The sequence below is a fragment of the Manduca sexta genome, chromosome 11 (assembly GCF_014839805.1).
Source record: "Manduca sexta isolate Smith_Timp_Sample1 chromosome 11, JHU_Msex_v1.0, whole genome shotgun sequence".
In the NCBI taxonomy this organism is placed as follows: Eukaryota; Metazoa; Arthropoda; class Insecta; order Lepidoptera; family Sphingidae; genus Manduca; species Manduca sexta.
Window position 1 is genome coordinate 3,596,642 of NC_051125.1, and position 21,390 is coordinate 3,618,031.

The 21,390-nt window shown below is 33.4% G+C and overlaps 1 protein-coding gene across 3 annotated transcripts; it reads left to right on the top strand.

Moving 5' to 3' along the window:
• Positions 1-1,716: 1,716 nt before the first annotated feature.
• On the top strand, positions 1,717-13,354 carry LOC115450492 (nuclear RNA export factor 1). Of its 3 annotated transcripts, none has more exons than XM_037437443.1 (11): positions 1,717-1,807; positions 2,467-2,577; positions 4,886-5,485; positions 5,680-5,870; positions 6,375-6,484; positions 8,281-8,317; positions 8,806-9,053; positions 9,485-9,653; positions 10,072-10,236; positions 10,618-10,808; positions 11,511-13,354. In XM_037437443.1, the coding sequence occupies exons 2-11, from the start codon at positions 2,517-2,519 to the stop codon at positions 11,608-11,610; spliced, it is 1,872 nt and encodes a 623-aa protein (XP_037293340.1). In that variant the 5' UTR covers positions 1,717-1,807; positions 2,467-2,516; the 3' UTR covers positions 11,611-13,354. The 3 variants fall into 3 exon arrangements, with proteins under 3 accessions (XP_037293340.1, XP_037293339.1, XP_037293338.1); XM_037437442.1 differs by having other exon boundaries at positions 1,750-1,830; XM_037437441.1 differs by having other exon boundaries at positions 1,753-1,989.
• Positions 13,355-21,390: the final 8,036 nt, after the last annotated feature.

The window sequence follows — 21,390 nt, forward strand, 5'->3', positions numbered from 1 at the left end:
TCCCCAAGCGTCTTCCTATGAATATTTTTTTATAGCTGGTATATTTCATTTTTTTTTTAATTTGCGATTGAATTGCTTTTTTATAAATAAATATAATGTGAGAAATAAGTTATACCTATTTATTTTAATCTATTACTATACAATTAAAATTAAACCGATTGGAAAAAGGAAAAAAGTTCATTTAAAATACCAGATTTTACATGAACCAAAGACAATTAATGGTATAAATTGAAAGTTTAAATAAAAAACTGTTTTAGTAGTTTTTAAAGTTGATGGAAAAAATGATTTTTGCAAAATGTCGATGTTTTATGAGACTCAGTTGAAGCGTATAGGTCAATAATTATGCTTGTAAAGGGCGCGTGTTTTCTAATGGACACGACTTTGAAATGTTCATCATTCATTCAGGTCCTATGTCCCCTAGATGGGACAGAGGACATCCACAATAACTCTCCATCACGCACGATCTGGAGTTTTTGGCTTGATTTTGCTTCAAGTCTTTGAATGATTACTTCATTTATTATTAAATAGAAGTGTACCAAGATTTTTAGTTGTAATTATCACATGATTCTAAAACGGTTATTGTCTATCTGCTATTTTTGTGAATTTCGTAATGACCACTTTGAAAGTACATTTTTATTGTCACATATTTTTTATGTTTAATTACATCCTACGAAATAATTCATTTGGTAAATAAATTTTATCTGTTTGGAAATGAGCCCTTTTATTTTTATTATTTACTAAGATGACCTGTGTTTCCTTTTCATACCTAAAATGATGAATGATTTAAAATTGAAAACTAATTAGTTGGCTTAGTCTTATGAATTGTGTTCACCATCTAGGGCGGCCGATTAAGTTGTATCTAAGAGTATACTTATTTGTTAAGTACTGTTCTGTACTTTTATCGATAGGTAATACGATAGGTGAAACCGTTTTATCATAATTTAAAGTTATTTAAATTAGGTAAGCAATTAAAACAGTTTAATGCAATATGATTAAAAGTATCAATTATTTAACCCAATTACTAATTTTTTGGTATATTGTGATATTTATTAAACTTATTTCATAAACAACAAAGTTGACTTTGGACTACTGAGCTTTAAATCAATTGGAAATATCGTTTTCTTATATGGGCTACAAAGGTGCGTTGGTTATGATGCTTCGAGCCACAACATATATTCGTTGATCTACTTTATGTGTCTGAAAAAACAATTAAAATGTAACATGTTATTAATATTTTAATAAAAAAATAGTCACTATTAACTAAATTATTGTGTTCTTGGGTGAGCATACTATATTTCTCAAGAGTTATTGAGAAAACTTTCATTAATTTTTGTAAGATTTTTGTGGTCAGGCCGTAGGTTGCATAAAGCTACGAGAGTAATTTGTTATTAAATAGATCAAAATAGAGCTTGAGCACGGATTTCGTTCGTTGTTTATTTGCACATTCTGGTCACAGAGTACTACAGTTAATAGTTGCAAAAAAATGATAAACTGTAAATAGTAATATATATGTATTTAAGTCGTCTGTAAAAAATACGTTATTTTTCTACTTTTTTCGTTTTTGTAAATTTTACATATATACAAAATACTTCTGTTGTTTTCAAAACAATATCAGGCGCATTGCATACTTTCTATGGGTTTGTTAGGATAGGAATGTTTATTTATGTAGTACATTTTTAAAGAATTTCATTGGCCACACTGCGTATGCGGGTTGAACTTTTCTCAGGAACTTTTGTAATAATCCATAGACTACTTATAACTGAGAAGCAGGACGGCTGCGCGACGGCTCACGAAACACGCTTGACAGGTCTTGCTTGTTCTTATTCTGAGGTCTGGCATACGCTTTTTTTGACATACGTTGACGACTGACGTAAAAAATTGTATAAAGAAAATTAAGAAAGCATATTACAATACATAAATTGAAATAGTATTGTATTGATTAATTCTAAATATACCATTCCATTTAATTGAACACCCAATTTTGTGCTGGTATGTTAGTTTGTAAGTTATTTGGATGGAATTAACCTATTGCAAAATCCTGTTTTTGCATGTATGGCGCCCGCTGCGTCATTCATGTAACCTTAATTTGTCGCTCGCTATTTAAGTTTTCATATAAATACTTATTAAGGTTAACACTTTCGCTTTCACAATATATATTTCTCAAAACTTGTTACGCATGATTCATGTAGGTATCTCAAAGGCCATGCTATCAAAATTAGATTTATTTATCAACACGTTTATACGTGTTGTTTTCTATTTTATAAACTTGAAGCATTCGAGGAATCTTTTGTTGTACCTACTTGAATAGTGGGAAAACATTTGTACATTGTCCAAGCATTGCAGGCATAATATTAAAAAAACATTGGTTAGTTCCACAGTAAATAACTTGCATCATGTGTTACAAGATTTAGTTTACAGCTGTCCTTAATATAATAATTGACTTATTTTTTATGGTCTCTATTGCAGAATAAAAGAAAACTCAAGTAACATAGTTAAAGAGCTATACTGCATACACAATGCCTAAACGTGGAGGTGGCCCAAGGCACCGTAATTGGAAGGGTGACAATGATCATTTTGGTGAGTACTACATTACATTTAATGAAATTATTTAACAGATGCAGCATTTATAGGTTAAATAGAACTATATTATTGCTCTTTACTGGAGTACTTTCTATGCCAAGAAATTTACAAGATTGAATCAAAACTTTACTATTATTCAATGGTGAGTTTTCTTAATATATGTTGCATTATGAAGTATGAAATGTAGTTGATTAATTAAATATTAACATGTTAGAAAGGGACTATATGGTTGTATTTTGACTTTGAAATTTTTAGTTTCTTTTGCTTATTTTGTACATAATGTTTAGTTGATGGTTATACAGTTTAGCAGTTGGGGTTGTAAAAAACTTACAGATGCAAATGTTTAGTTAACTACTATATGTTTCATTGATAAAAAATTTACTTGAAATGTGGTCGCTCACAAAGTATGGTCAATGCAGTTTGCGGCAACTAAGACTTAATACAAAAAGGATTATAACCTCCAACTAAAATATGCTGCTTAAGTATATCCGAAAGACCACGACAAAATTCTTAATGATTATTTTATTCAATTCAATTCATGAGAAAAATTCCCTAGTTCATTAAATACTATTCAAATTGATTACTATTTGATATATAAGTATGTTTAATTTCAAAGCAAAAATAAATAAAATATTTAGTAAGTATAAAACTTGTTATATAAATAATGGACCAATTTTATGTATTTTTTTTTACTCAATTTAAGTTAACTCAAGGAAGTGGCTGATAAGTGGCCTAATGACTCTACTAAAGCATTTTTAATTCATTTCTATAAAAAAGAGTTGTTACTTATTATCAAGCATGTCTACAAGCAATTTGAGGTTTTGTATATTATATTTAGCAATTTTTGCGGCTATCTAATGACAAAAAATTATACTATAATATAAAGTCAAAGAGTTTGTTTTGTGTTTTTGAACACGCTAATCTTGGGAATGTGTGTGCCGGAATTATTCCTCTTAAAATGTTTTAACATATATCATCAGACACATGAACACTGATGAACATAGGCCTCCCCAAAATATTTCCAGGCAGAACTGTCAAAAGTGGCCTAAAAAATATATTATTAAATAAATTTACCTGCCACATCTGTCTGCATGTCTGAATGTGATAAACTCAATGGATTGTAATGATATTTGGTGTGAAAATAGTTTGATACCCTAGGAAGAACATAGGCAACTTTTACTTTAGAAAACTTTTTCATGCAGATAATGCCGCTAGGAATGTTTTATATAAGCTGCCTTGCATTATACATAAGTTACTTGAATTTATTACTAAACTCCTGTTGCTTTGCAGCTACGTCTGCAATTGAGACTTTATCAAAACTGCCACTATAAAGTTAATGTGTAAAAGACTTTTGAATTTGATCAGCTACTTTTCCTGATGACTATACATATATTACTATATTCCATCAAATTTGGTGGTCAAATCCCTGACCAGTGACCTTTTCTTCTAGGCATCACCCTGTGAAGTTTAATTGAGGTTAACCAAAAAGTTTTGTTTCTTCTGTCCGGTTCTTCGCATTTGTTGACTGTGTTTTACATACTGGTCTGCATGGTCTGATTTTTTTGTTCTCCTAGGCTCTTGCTGCTCTAGTCACGCTACTAGATAATACTGAAAAGAAAGGGAGTAATTTAGACACATGGTTTATTTCCCTTTAAGGTATTACTTGCTGGACACATCTGCTAAGACATACTTACTAATACAGGGCCCTTATTCTGTATGATAGTTCTGCGGCCGTGTCATGTTATCTTCGAGAAATGTGCGTGGAATGGTATTCTGTAAGCCAAGTTTCTATAGTCCTTAACATGATGCGTTGTGTTACGTGCTTGTTACGCACTGTCAAAATAACGTGCGTGATAGAGAATAAGGCCCCAGAGATGATTACTAAAACAATCCTATAGTTTATGTTATAAGCATCATAATAGGGATTTTAACCAATCAGAAAATACTTTGAGGAACATATTTGTATTTTAAGGGTGAATGTTTTGAGTAAAAATATGTATGGGAATAAAGTGTATGAGAATGAAACAGAAATGCTTTATAATAAGCCTCACCTGACATTTTCATTTTTGAAATTAATATTCTTATAATGTTGTTAAACACAAATCACACAATACAAGTAATTACAGTAGTAATTAATCACATTTTGCTCTTTTTATCCCTATCTCTCAATCTGACAGATTCTTCATTTGTACCAAACAATATAGCATATGATATAATTCTTACATTGTTACCATAATATGCCAAGGATTATGTTAGATACATTGTACTGATTTATGGAAACTATGTTTTTTTTATCATATTGCAGATCATGATGACCGCGTTCAGAGCAACTCAACAAGACGTGTTAGCTTCAAGCCAACAAGTAAAGGCAAAAACAAGATTCGCACATGGAACGATCCCAAACTATTACTTGACGATGATATTGACATGGGTGCCACGAGCGGTCAAGGACAGTATCGGAAAAGCGCTTTCAGGGGGCGTGGAGGCCGTATGAACTCACCAGCCCCAAGAGCCCATCATGGAGTAGTTAAAAAGAAGTTCATTGCTGGTATACTCCCTTGGTACCAAATTATAATTCCATATGGAGCTAAACATGAGAAAGAGGTGGTATTACGGTCATTGCTGAGTTTTATATCACCTGAGATCTTCATTCCACATTACTACAAGACCAATGGCAATGCTGCCGTGTTTTATGTGGATGATGTCAAAATCGCCGAGAGACTGTATCATGCAGACAGAAAAATTACAATGTCTGATGGTTTCAAGCTTGTGGTGATTGTGAGAAACGCAGTACCGAATATCACAATAGATGCTGATATGAAGGAGAAGATGAAACTGACAATGGCTAAAAGATACAATGCTGCAACTAAAGCATTAGATTTGACAAAATTTCATGCTGATCCAGGTAAGGCGTTATTGATAATATTGTTGAAAAATTTAAAGTACCTATGTATTCAGGTAAACTCATTATAATAAGTTGGTCAATTAAGTTTCCAATAAATTTTATATTAACTAAAAATAAGTAAAATTATCTGGTATTGTAATGCTCATAATTTAATAATATATATCTTGGAATTAACAATTTCCTGTTTAATACAGATTTAACAGACATATTCTGCGCATTGTTCCGTCCAATGATTATGTTGGCTGCCATTGACATAATCGCTGAGAACATCCCTGATCTTGAAGCTCTCAACCTCAATGACAATAAGCTGCATGGACTCGAGCACCTCAAGATATTGTCCTCCAAGTTCAAGAATCTGAAAATCTTATACATGGGTGACAACAGGGTATGGCAAATTGCGTTTATTTCTCATATTTATTATTCTTAACATTGTTATTGCCTGTGTGATTCATATGTATAATTGCTGTGGAAATCTATAGGGAAGTTAGTTCTGCCCGTTAGTTTAATATTGTAAGGAATACCAATGACTAATAAAATAATTAATAACTTTATATGGAAATAGTTTTTGTTTGCAGCTTCACTCATGTGAATGATCTTTCCTGCATGATTGTCTCACTATGTATTTTTATGAAGAAGTATACAAAATGTTACTTCAGGTGATGATATATATTTTGTATGCCAAATTTCATTCTTATCCATTCAGCAGTTTCCACATTTACTAACAAACATTCAAATATCTATAGAAAATCACGTAGATTATAACTTTAATATAAGAATTGGTGTTTTTACCAATATACCATCACACTGTTAGTACAGCTATTGAGGGATACTGCATAAAAAATATTAGAAAAACGTAATTGGAGGTTTAAATATTTAATTTTGTTACCAGATACCATTCCTCGGCTCACTGGACCCACTGAAGTCACTGCCCCTCGTTGAGCTGTACCTCAAGGGAAATCCTTTGGTGAACAGGTTTCATGATCACGAAATATATATCAGGTAATGAGATGGAATAGAGAAATCACTGAAAAACCCTGTGAAAAAATGTCACACATAGTTATCACTGAAGGAGTTGGTATGGCAGATGTCTAGGTCTGGTAGGGGTTAGAGAAATAATGACATAAAGTCAAATTCATTGTCTTTAAATTAATGGATGATTAATAAAATTGCTTAAAAAGAACAAACTCGGACGCAAACAAGAAAATTGATTTTGTAATTAACGCTTTAAATGCCAATTACAGTTAACATTTTATGTAGCGTTGTTTAGTGATAAAAATATTTTTGTATGTCAAAGAAAATTATACATGCTGCATTCCCCATAATTTCAAGTGTCAAAACCATTTTTTTTCTGTTATAGGTCCGCCAAGATGGGTATAGGAGCACAATTTAGTTTTTGTGTTTCAAACAAAAATATTTATTTTTCACAAGTTTTGTTCCTATATTTTTCTATCCTGGCATCAACTGTTTTACATATTGCATCGAACGTATTTGAAGTAAAACTTTTATATGATATTTGTTGGTGTTAAAAGTTTACACTCAAAGTCACATAAAAACAAATCTATAGAAGTTTTATTTTGAAATTTTATCAATGTGTCTGATAAATTTTGTATTTTTTTTCTATATTAATTGCTTTATATGTTATCCATGCATGGTAACTGTCCAATAATGATTGTACTAGCTCAAAACCGTATTTCATGTGGAACAAATTTTTATAGAAATGGTTATTTGAGCCAGTAATCAGCAACACAAAAATAACAATTTAATACTGACCATATACGTTCTGGGGAACCGCTACATTTCGTATGTAGTTGAAATTGCATGTAATGTATTATTTTCTAATAAAATGTTGTTATTCTTGAATTTAGCAATTGTTGCAATTTCAACTGTCACAGTTCATTACGATTTTTCGGAATGTTATAATTTAGGCGAATAAAAATAGTGTGAGAAGTGGAATATTTGCACACTATAATTGTTCGCACCAAATGTTACAGTTTTATTTTTTTATTTCCCATTTTAAAGATTTTTGCTACATGTCATATGATGATTTAGTGTCCATACATTGCATATTTAAGTGGTGCTTACAATATTGGGATGAATCACGTAATGTATGGCAGAAATTTTAATTATTCAATACTATCCATGTCCTACCAAAAGTACCACTAATCGCCGATTTAAATAAATGATTCCAATCTTAATCTGCAATCCCATCTAGATAATAATCAATCCATTTTCGCGGTGGATCGAAAAAAGGGTTGGGATCGTTTATTTAAACGGCGATAATACATACCAAAATAGTCTTGAAAATAATCTTTATTTTAGTAGAATTTTTTTAAAATGTGATGTGTTCTCTTTATTTAGATTTTATCCAAATCTAGATAAAAGGGCTGTAAAAGGTATTGAATTAATAGATTAAAGCTAGTTTTCATGTGACAAACAATCTGCTTGTTAAATACTGAGTAAAAACTACATTTTAAACAAATTCAATAGAAAAAAATATATGTATTTTTACTTATTTGTCTTGGCAATATGTTTTGCGCTAGATTATAAAATTGTTATTTATGTGTTGCTCGACTAATGTCATAATATATCTATTTTAGCGAAACGAGAGGTTTGTTTATGTAATGGTATTTGTAAACAAAATGTTTGTAATAAATCGATTGTGAACATTTTAAAGAAATAACATACCGCTACATACACAAACATGTTTCGCTAATTTACTTATATAAACTGAAACTAACCGAGTTTCAGATGGTCTGTGATTTGACATCCATTGCCATAATGTTTGTTATCTCCAGCGATGTGCGGAAGAAGTTCCCCAAGCTGATGAAATTAGTAAGTGCATTGGATATATATATACATTTTATAGTATTAAAGTATTTTTTTATAGCTTCAGAAACTGTGATTCAGCTACAAGATGGGGAGAGGATTTGATACATCACAGAAAGCCGCTCCAACGGGTTGGTCGGAAAATCTTTGGGTAGTGGAGGCATCAGTCTTACTTATAAACATTTTGCAAAGCTATATATATAGTTAAAACACCTTTACTCAATCAGCTGTAAGTCAAAACCCGTCATCTTGCCTTTTAATAAGGTTTAAACTAGGAAACCGGTGATGTCTGACAGCTATTTAGGCAAATTTTAATCACCTCTTAACGTTAAAACAAGTTTATAAGTAAGACTGCATGTTGACAATGGAAACTTTATCGCTGATGATTGTATCTTTTTGCCATATCATATTCTCACATCTGGGGGCTAATGATGAATATGACCTTTCACATTTTGGACATACCTAATAAATTCTACATTCATATTTAATGACAGGACGGTGCCGACCTACCTCCAGCCATTGGTTTCGACGTGTCAGAAGACCTTTCGCTGCCCCCCCGACAGCAGTCGTTCCTAGTGGACCCGGCGGGCCAGGACCTCGTACGAGAGTTCCTCACTCAGTACTTCGCAATATTCGACTCTGAGTCCCGCCAGGCATTGCTTGAGGCGTACCATGAAAACGCAAGCCTCTCAATGGCTTCTAATTACTTAAGCAATGATAGCAGAAATTCACCTAATAACAGGTATGTTATATTCTTAATGATATTTATACTTAAGAAGCTGATAACATTGTTATAATTTGATCAAAATACTCGTTATATATTTTGGCATAGCCTCGGAACTAGCTATTTTCAGAGAAAGGACACATAAATAGCCACTCTTGTGGAGGGAAGTGAATGTGCCCCAAACGCGATAAAACCCCCCTTCCAATCAATCAATAAAAATTGATAATTTTAATGGTTTTAAATATTAGTAGTAAGATATCTCACCATCCTGCAGAGGGTACTATACAGCTCTGGGGCATATACTCACACCTGTTATTCCCGAGAGGCGCAATCGTTGCGTCCGCTTTTCGCCCTGTGTATTCACTAATTACACGACACTACATTACACTAAACTAATTAATGTTCTCGATTGTGACCCTATGCTATATTATTTTATATTTATTTTCCAGACTAACATCATACATATCAAACAGCCGGAACATAATGCGTGTAACAGACAGGGAACAGAGGAGGCGTTACTTACGCACGGGAAGATTACAAGTCGTATCGTTCCTGTCGGACCTGCCTAAAACCACGCATGATCTTATGGGCTTTGCGGTTGATCTCATTGTGTTTACGGTGAGTGTGTATACTTATATTTATTTACGCAACATTATCAAATTAAAAAGTAACATAAAAACTGCTTTATAGATTACAAAACAATGATATTTAAATATTATAGATTGGCAATTATCACGCACAATACGAAGATCAGAAACTATTCCATTGGGACGACTGCATCCACTGCGCGTTAATGTCAAATACTAGCTGCCTTGTTCGTACTGTTTTTATTACGTCATGTCTTTCACACATGTCAGTGTAGTAAATGAATGCGTATGTGTGCGTAAGGGACACTTGTTCGGTTTGTTTGTTAGTTAGTGTATGTCATATCTACATACATTTTGAAAGTCATAGCAAGTTTTTTTTTTTGATAATTTTAAACATACTCTTTCTATAGTTTAAATTAAGCATCCTAATTAGATAATTTCTTCCACAGCCCGCTATGATAGTTCTGACGATGAACGGCATATACAAAGAGACGAATACCGCTGGTAACCCGACGCGCTCCTTCCACCGCACGTTCGTCATCGTGCCCAACACTAGCGGTGGCTTCTGCGTCATCAACGACATGCTGTATGTCACCAACACCACCAAGGAACAGGTACAGTCGACGTATAGTTTTGTTTACAGACAAGATGGCGGGTGAATCACTAGCTCTAAGCTAGCACTAAAGATTGATTACAAAATAATGAATTTGTATGTTTATTAAAATTTGAATCATAAATGGTTTGAGTTTGAAACACATCATGATGATTATGTTCCTCATAGTATTTTATGGAAAATAAAAATACTAACAAGTCTGTGTTGTTTCATATATTGTCAAGTAAAGTTACAGTTTTATAACATGGGACGTGGGCACCACGCTGTGAATATGTGCTTAAAATTCCCCAAAGTGATAAGAGCCTTAACTTTACTTGATCTCTGATGAAACAACCTGGTCTTAATTGACACATTTGTTGATGTGCTACATTGTTGGTTATAGGAAGAGAAAGCATTCGCGTCTGGTTCAGTGGAGCCGACGCCGGCTGCGCCTGCGCCGGGGCCCGCGCCGGGCGCCGTGCCGGGCGTGGCGCCGGGCGTGGCGGCGGGCGCTGCGCCGGACGACGCGCACAAGATGCAGCTGCTCGCCATGCTCAGCCAGCAGACCGGCATGAACGAACACTGGAGCGTCAAGTTAGTCGCATTATACAACTAATACTAACTATATTTTACATTTTTTATAGTTCATAATTAACTGATACCCTAAAGCATGGTTTAGAAATAGCTAGAAAACTTACAGTAGTCGACTCCAGTAAGAAATTTGACGACTTGTGGCAAGTTGTATTTATATAGAACTATTTATTTATTTATTTTATTTACTACTACTACTGAAAGTTATAGCGCAACATATAGCTGCAAGAACTTGCTAGTCTAAACTTAGTATTAATATTAATACCATAAATGCAAAAAATTGTGATGGTAAATGATAAACCTGTAGTCCGTTAACTGCAGCATCAAAATATTTGATTGCCATTCATGAGCATCACCATGCGCCAGACGTGAGAAAATGAGCGTTACATATGTGTGCATCGGCTATGCTTAGTCAATGTATTTGTTTTAATACATGGTTGTGGCATTGAGGAATTATGAGGTACTATTAAAACCTCATATTTAGGCCGAACGACCATTTGTATATTTGCAATTGTAAACATTTGTATATTTACAACTTGTATTTTCTAAAATCTTGTAATTCTAAATAATTGATCCATAAAATTTGTATCAAATAATATGCGATAAATTCTCCATGTTCTTTTTTTCACACATTTATTCAACATAATGTATAAGTTATAATTTATGAACAAATATCAAGAGGTTTAAACATAATTTTATTTTTAGCTGCCTTCAAGAAACATGCTGGGACCTCCAAAGAGCGGTCTTCATCTTCAATCAACTCCAATCAGAAGGGAAGATACCACCAGAAGCATTTGTTAAATGAACTCAATAACGTCTTTAGTTAAAGGCTGTGCCTGTAAATATTAGTTAAGAAGAGAGAATATTTTCTTATATCTATGGATGATTGTTGCAAATTTGGAGTAAATGTGATGTGTGTTTGGATTTTGGAAAAACTTGAAGAGTACTGAATGGTAGAAAAAATGGATTCATCTTGACGATATTGTATTATTTAAAATAAACCAAATTAACGACGTAAAAGCTACCATGACTGTCCAGTATCTGGAGTTGTCAAATTTTAGATGGTTGATATATTATTTCAACCACTCAAGTGGAAGAAATTAAAAAGAGCATCGATGAGTAAACATTACATGGAATCTAGAAAAAATATTGATGGAAAGAAGAATGTGGAAATTTTTTGATATTGTTTGTATCATAATTAAAAATGGAAGACCTAATGCTTGAGAGGGAAGGTAAAAATAACTAGGGCAAAAGCTCATCATCATCAGCCACATGTAATCCACTGCTGATCATAGGGCTATCCTCAAGATATATCTACAAGTTTACAGTCATCCCATGATTGATAGCGGTCGACTCTAGAGCCCTATGGAAAACAATCATAACTTAACAATTATCAGGATTGTGGAAGAAAAATGTATGCGTCTTAAAAGACCTCAAGATAATTGCACGTGAATGACATCAGCTCAAGCATCTTGGAATTAGAATAAGTTTAACACTCATTTAGAAAATTGTAAGTTTTTAAGAATGTTTGGAAAAAAGTATTTTGGAATTGTTTAACATGTTTTAATGTTAACGGACATAGAATACTGTGACGTCATTATTTAACTTAATTGTCAAATTGTTTTGTAATCAATAGTGTCTAATTTTTATATAGAAGCATTGTTTCTCTAAATCACAGGTCACAGATTATATAATTTTTCAAATAGATATGAATAACTACTTGTGTAGATGATATCTATTGTGCATCTTATTACCATAATTATAAACTAATTTTCTTAAACAATATATGTAAAAAACACAATCATTCTATATGGTATTTGGCAGAAGTTGCTAAAGCAATTGGCAAGCTTTTGTTAGTGTGCCAGTATGTTACTGGCATCATTGTGACGACTGGCGAGATTTTCCTCGTTGGCTGTTATTGTGAACTATACTGTAGTAACATTTGTTGTCAAATGCAATTAAAACTGCCTGTCAAAAAAAATATATTTTCCTGTGAAATTTTTCTGGTACTTATGGACTAGAAAAATTTATAATCTTGATAAGTATAGAGTGATAGTGGATTACATAAAAAACGATGTAAATAAGTCTGAACTTAAAGTTCCTTAGCACCTTCAGAAAAAAAAAAAACAAAAAGGACGAAACAAAAAAAAAGATGAAATTGAGCAAAGAGGAATGATATCTATAATTATATTTTTGTTTAATATATTTAGTATTAATTCTTTTTGGGAAGGTGTCCGGCTGTATACGGTGGAAGTTTGGCGGTGACGCATAGTGGCAAGTTTCAGGCGCTTGAACTCAGTACGAGGAGCTGAGCTAATATGGACCCTATTGGGTGATGTGATGATATCTGCGACGGAACCCCAAAGAATTCGTTCTTGCGTGGGCTAGTCGTAAGGTTGAACGGAGATAATATACGCGCTCGTTTTACTTAGCCATGTTTTGTTTATATGTCCGCCTTGATCCCCGTTATGTGCTTGGACAGGGGGGGCTTAGGGATAATGTAAGTGTTACCTAAGGCTATACAGAGAATACATTAATTTCTTGAGTAATTTTGGTGTTTTATTTTCCATAAAAATTGTTCTGGCAACCCATTAACGACATACCAATAAAGGATCGTCCAGATATCAATAGGGCAAAAATAAAAATAAAAAAACTCGTTTGAAATGCTTACAGCATGGTTTTGGCAGAAGTTGGCAGTTGGTGTCTATTGCAATCAGAAATAAGTACATATGTAAAGTGTTTGAAAAAATATTTATTGCTGATGTTTTTTGTAATATTACTAAGGAAAGTAACACTTTCTTATTTACATAGAACTACAAAAAACAACTAGAATTGAGAGCGTTTGATTTTGTCATCAGGTACCACTGACTTTAAGTTTAGGTTTTAATGCGATGAAAATTTAATTTCATTGTTTCTTTTTGTAGGTAGTCTGGGCTTTGTAATATTTCCAAATCTGATGACATTTTGCAATATCTTGCATACACTGGATAATCCAAAACTGGTGGTATTATGTTTGTTGCATTTTATTCTATACGTAAATTAGTTTGATGCAAAATGTACCTAAGTCGATGATCCCTACCACCTTTTACACGAATGAAAAAAACTTCGCAATGCCGCTATTGCAGTTTCAATATCTAACATAAAACTAAGAGAATGGAAATCGTGGCTAAATGATTTTTTTGCCTCACATAAAACTTTATTTATAGCAACTACTTCCTGATTGATAAATTAAATTGTATTTTCATAGAATAACGTGTTCATTTGCGTGAACTGTTTTGTGTCTGGCTTGTAGATCGTAATTAATTTGCTTTGTCTTGTAATTTCGGGCTGTCTATAGGAACTCGTGGCGCATGGCCTTTACAGTTTTATAGGAGAGTGGGTTATAAGTACAATAAGTACCTAATTGTAAGTACAGTTTATTTCTTAAGTTTACGCGAATGTTAGATATTCAAATCTATTATATATTGCTATTTTTCAAAGGCTGCAGACTTCGAAACGTCGGGTGAAAATTATAATATAAAAACCGTGATAACATTTGAAAAATAGTTTAATTTTAATGTGAGTACATCTATTTTTGCATTTGCGCAGCTTTATTTTACGGAAGGCGTATAGGCCGCTGAGGAACAAAGAATATCATAAGAAGAACTCTTCGATTTTTTGAACCTTTTACTTATACGGTTATTAAACCGGAGCTTCGATTGGAACGCTTACTGAAAATTGCAAAACAGCCCTCACTCCTTACTTCTGTATCCGTCATAAACAATATAATAGTGTTATTTTATCTCCATTCCAATACAGATTTTGATAAATCCATAACAATCTGTCGTTTAACAACCCATTACACGGGATGAAATAATATGCTGTATTATGTTGACGTGAGATAGGTACGTACATTTTATCTCTGTTTATTATGCATCTGCAAATACTGATAACGAAATTATATGAAACCTGTCACTGTTTCTTGGTAAAACCTATTTGGGTCGTGAATAATCTAGATTGCTGCAGATTAGTATTTTGTGATTAAGAGATTTGCACGCCTTAATTAGATTTTTCCATAAATTTACGATGTCTTTTAATACGAAAATATTTTTTCTAAGTTTTTTTTTACTGACTATTGATAAGTGGAGTGGGATCCAATAGAATGTGTACTGATGAGAGATGATTACCCCTCGACAGTCGACACAATTATGCCGGTTTGTTGGAACTGGATATATGCAGGCTGATCCGAACGCGACACAGTTACATCAGTCACTATGGCGGGTTATAACACCTTTTGTACAGTGGTCGCTATCCGGGCGGATATAAAATAAATACAACGTCCAGCAAACAAGTAAGTGCTTTTCGTGAGTTACATATAACGTAGATGACTGAAAGGTCCTCTACTAACCGATGAACGTGAAAAAAGTGGTTTAGTGGGGTCACAGATTAGTCCGTATGAAAAAAGATCACCGGAAAATTCGGGGTTTAGAACTTCCATTACTGATTGTACCTATTGTTTAAAGTCTTCATTGAAATCTAGATTTTATGCTAACAATTCATATAAGTCTTTTTATACCTACATTAGTTGACGAATGTCCGGGCACCATTACCATTATTTTATTAGTAAGTATAAGTTTTTTATCCGTATGGCCGAATAGTGATATTCATTCAGTAAGAGCGAAGCACGTAAGGCTTTTGGTCCTGCGCCTGTTTGTCATGTCGTCTCACCGGACTATGAGAGTGAAGGAACAGAGAGAACATGTGTGTTGCGCACAAACTTGTTTACTATAAGATCTGCGTATCTGGCTAATCTCCGTTGAAATTGGCCGCGGTGACCTAAATTCGGTTAGGATGGATACAGTGCCATATTTCACGCCTACAGAGTGCGCATTACTATGTATAGTGTATACCACACCACTTGTTAAAGTCGTTAAACTTTTAATACAGTATTTATGGCCATGCCCGGATATTCTCAGTTAGATGCGTACCTACTTGCGCAGTTGTAAACTATACAATCGTAATAAACATGTGTGAATCTGTTTGCTATGCGATAGGAACATACATATTCTTTCCGGTACGTCATGCTTTTCTTTTAGATGATTTTGCAAAAAATATTCCACACACATACATTCCGCTTTTGTTCCTGAAGGGGTAGGCAGAGTTGCAACCAGGGTAAACCACATTTCCACATGATGCGATAGGAGTGAGCTTAGAAGAAGAGAATAAAAACCCTAATAGCGTTTTCTAGTGTGCGTTTTTTATAAGAATTTATTTACCTTGCTGCGCGGCCGTGCGTCTATTGGTTGGTTTAGTGGCATCTTGATAGGTTTAGTGGCAAAGTTACTTTGTAAAACTGGGATAAGACAGGATTTGATTCCCTTAAATTTGTTTAAATTTCTCCGCTCCTCCGTCCGCAATTGGAGTTGTTTATCGGTATGACAATAAGCACGTTGACTATCCAAGGTATTTACAATTAACATTCATAAATATTCCTAGATTGCAAGCCTATCTGCGTTTTGTCTTTTGCAAATTGTTTTGACATTATTCTACGTAGGTAAAAGTAAAATATAAAAATACCAGTTCTGTATTAATACAGACCCGCTGCTGGACCTTCGGTAGTCCATTCCATTTTAATATAGGCTATTTTGCTCGTAAAATGTGAAATATTCAGACAAGACAAATTCAGACAAAATCGGTCCAATGGTAACCGGACTGTCACTTAACTCCTCCACACATGTACTGCACAATTATATATAATATCTTTATTATTATATTTATATAAAAATAAAAAAAACTGTCTGCTCACTTCACATTCACCATCCTGTAATTTTCGAATTTTTTGCGCAATTTTCTTAATATATTTGTCGTAACAATCTTCTACTAAGGTAATTTAAAAAATATGAATGAAATAACTTATGGCGTAACCAAGGAGTGTAGAGATTTATTATTGTATTTATATTAAATAATGTTTACTGTACGACTATTTGTAGTGTGCCAGAATGTAAAATAACATATTTGTCGAGATTCCAATCTCGCTCTGCCAACAATAAGATATCAAACATTTGTATGTAAAGTGGAATTTTACAATTAATGAAACGTTTATCTTGTAAATAAATATTTGTCTATTACGATACGTAAAGCTCCTATGATAATCGTAATGGGCGTACATTCATCGTATCAGTTAAACCTGTGTTTATGTGCAGGTAACAATGGAATAAGCTATACCAAAAACTTGTAATATATAGCAACATTGTCTCTTGCCTTCATCAGGTTCTCTGAACGTTTTAAAAGGAATATTTAGCATAGTATTATTGACCGCGACCTACCTGACGTCAATCGATGCTCGGATATTTATCCCAAACAAGTAATTTAAATATAATGCTTGATCTGATAACAAACCTAGAACTTTCTCGGTTCAAAGTTCATGTAGGTATCCTATCGAGGGATTGGTTAAAAAGGACACTTTTATTTAATATTTTCGTGTTTCAACGAGACTTAATGACAGGTGTCTTTAAAATATGTGATCTCTGGTCATACTACGTTTTTTTTTTACGAACTGTACCATCGAATGTTAGTTGCACTTGTAAATATGGAGTCAGTTACTACAGAAGCACGTTCATTAAAGAAAATCAATATAAAAACGTTTCTCGAAAATGCTAGTGCATCTTCGTAAAGGTTTAATACATTTGTAAAAGAATATAAAGTAGGTTCGACAAATATTATTCTCCAAGACGGGTCAAGATCAATGAATTCAAATGTGTGCGAACACAATCATATGTCGTCATAGCTGACCAATTTCCTGGAAAGATTGGAAAGAGGGGTTTCCCGTATACATTGCTTCTGCACTATATTAGTTGCTTTACCGAGCAATAGCGTCAAAGACAAATACAAATGTGTGATTAAGTTTTAACATAGTTTGCGCAAACCAAACGAACAATACTACCATATGACAGAGAACTTTTTCTACAATACATCATTTAGAATGTGTGTGCGCACTTATGGAATCGTAGAAGTGGAAACAGTAGCCAAACCAATTTGATATCATTTGTATACTGATATCAGAAGTGGTGTATTTGGTTAATCTGAAATAGGTCTCGTTATCATCGATATATTGGTGCAAATGAGGCCTCATAGCTCAATTGTGTGACAAGCTCTTTTTATATGCTTATCTAACTTATGAGCGAGAGTTCAAATCCGGACAGAAACAATTCTAGTTCTTTTACATTTTGGTTTCCGACTTTCCCGTGAGAAATTCGTTCCGTATAAATATTATGCAGATTGTTGATGATATTCTTAGCACTGACGTGTTTGTGAAATGCTTGACCATGTTCAAAGTCATGCACTTAATGACGTCTTTCATATCATAAGCCATAACACGAGAAGATTAAGAGGCCATTGCTACCAAGCGGTAGGAAAAAATCACAAGAAATATATGGAGGTTGGTTTACATTGTCTTTAAATATTTTGGGTTCGATGACTGATGTGTCTGCAACAGTAAGTAAAAGCAATAAAAAGATACACAAAGGTTGAAGTACTAAGTAAAATTACGTCAAAGATTGTGCAAATATTTGTGATGAAATTTGAGGAAAATTATTATATTTGACTGAAACATCTAAATGGGTCCGGCTTAAAAATGTGTAGTACACAACGTAGATCGTTAGTTGAAGCGCAAAGTAACGTAAGTAGATACTACAATAAAATACGTGTAGGTATACTAAACATCCAGAAAGATCTAGTATCTATCTAACTCACCAATAAAATCTTCTAAAACCATATTAAAAAATAATGTTCGCATGAAACAGAACGAATCACCTATGCCTACAGTCGTGTCGGCACATAAATACATACGAATGAAGACTCGGCGTCATCCTCTGACGTCAAGTGGAGTAAGTGAACTCTTCTCTCATTGTCAGTGCAATAAATTGCAATAAAGTTACGCTAATTCAATATGAGGCGGGCAGTAAACGAGTCCACTAAATTAAACCTTTTTAGAATCAAACATTGTGTCGTATGTATCAAGTTTGAGATTTTTTGTGAACAAAACAGGATATTTCAATCGCGACACAATAAGGCGCGTTGGGGTAAGGATCGTAGGAGGTGTAACATCGTATAAATCAAATAACTCGCAATTGTGTTATAATTTTTGTTTTTGGACAACACTACCTGCGACCCCATTTTCTTCCTTACGTTGCACTAGTTCACATGAATGATTCCGTCAAGTAAATAATGTTTACGGTGCTAACAAACAAAAAATGGGTATTTCGTTGTTCCTTGGCAGATCCGGATTAACCCCATGCAAGAATATGCCTAATTTTAGTTTAGTATTTACTGTTTTCAATTAATTTTGTAGTCATATAGTATCATAAAGGAAATAATCTTGTGACTTATTTATTCAAATTTGTCGAAACACCTATATTCCTTGAGATCCGATCTTTACGCATACAATTATTTGTCGTTAAAGAACGGATAAAAATCGTTCGATCTAGCACTTGTAAAATATTGCAAGTTTGTATCAAAATTTACACACGAAAACGTCTGAACTCAGTAATTATGTATTTTTTTTTAGCTCAGGTGAATGGTCAATTTTGTTTTTGTTATTTATTTACACGTGTATGAACTATTTCTTCGAATATTTTAAAAATATCTACAGTGTTAAGCATGAGGGGTAAGAACGTAAGCCTAGAACTATGGAAAAAAACAAATTTCGCTTCTAAAAATTTCTCACGGTATTTTTAAAGATTTTTGAATGTTTATAAATGACTATCTTGATCAGAATATGCTCTTCTTATGGATTTTAGAATCCCTGTATCATAGACTATTTTAGATAGTAGTCCGAACTATACCTGTGAAGGTTCTATCTTTCTCACACATTTCTAAAAGTATGGTACTTTTTTAAAGCCTTATAAAACATTAACTGTTATTTTTAAGGAATTAAAAAATATATACCATTTAGTACATTTAATAACATGTAGCTTAGTTAATGATTCATTATGATAACTCCTATAGAATTCTTGTAAAAAAATATTTCGAGAAGACTGTTTAACACGTCGAAAAAGCGTCCGATTTAACCTCAACGCACCTTACTCAGTTTTGCAGATATATATACTATTTTAAGTAATAGGTAACTAGATATACTAATTTTGGATCTGCATATTGGGCATTTAATATCAATTTAATATACGATAAGTATATTGATTTGCTTCCTCTTTGTTCTTATGACAGCATATGAGCTAGGAGTGGAAGGTCTCGGTTTGATTTTTAAATTATAAATCTAGCCACAAATATGACTTTTTAACTAAATTTTTCTGGGATCACCCAGAGACAGCTGACGTTATGCTACTCTTTAAATAATCTACTCTACATTGGTATAAACTAAGGACAGGTAAAAGGAAACATAGTGCGAGACTACATTAAGACGCCCCTTCCAGCAAAACGGCATGCTAACCGTATTTATGAAAAATGTCTGTTCAAACTTTTAAAACAAGTAGAAATAAATAATACTATATTTTTTTTTATATTTCATCTTCATTTTGGTTGTTTAAATTTTTTTATTATGTGGGTATGGTTTCCTTAATTTCATGAAGAATATGTAACGAAAGTTTTTGATTTAGTGTACCTTCTAAGTTCATATTATTTTAATTTGCAACCGAAACTATTATATAGACTACTAGCTTTTGCCCGCGCCTCCGCCCGCGTTATAAAGGTTTTCGGGCTAAAGTTTTCTGTTATAAAAGTCTCGCTATATATTTTCCCGGGAGCCTATGTTCTTCCCAGGGTCTCAAACTGTCTCCATACCAAATTTTATTCTAATACGTTGGGTAGTTTTTGAGTTTAACACGTTCGGGCAGACCGATGCAGCGGGGGACTTTGTTTTATGATATATTTTTGTAGAACTTTTTAAGAGGAACAATCCCGTCATACTTACATTATTGTTGCATAACTTTAACCGTTTACGCAGCGCACGCAACAGAAGCTCTCAAAACTAATAAATTGTCCCCGTTTTTGCATCATGTTTCATTACTGCTCCGCTCCTATTGGCCATAGCGTGACGATATATAACCTATAGCACTCCAGGAACAAAAGGCTATCCAACACAAAAATATTTTTTCAGTTCGAACCGGTAGTTCCTGAGATTAGCGATTACTGCTCCGCTTCTATTGGGCATAACGTGATGATATATATAGCCTATAGCATTCCAGGAACAAAGGGCTATCCAACACATACATAAGATGAAATTTGGTATGGAGACAGTTTGAGACCCTGGGAAGAACATAGGCTCCCGGGAAACTACTACTTTTATAAAGGAAAACTTTAGTCTAAAAAACTTTATAACACGGGCGGAGCCGCGGGCAAAAGCTAGTATTATAATATAATCAATAGTCTTTCAACAGTTCAAATGTTTGAATTTATTTATAATATAACATCATTGGATTATTTTATGCAGTATTATACTCATGAAATCTAGATTAGTGTTTACTGCTCCCTAAACCAAAAACAACAACTCATCTACTGTCATATTTATCTTGATTTATTATAACACGGAGGCTCATAAAATGTTATCACTCTATCATAATTGAATAAATTAGAGTATTAACTGAATGGGGCT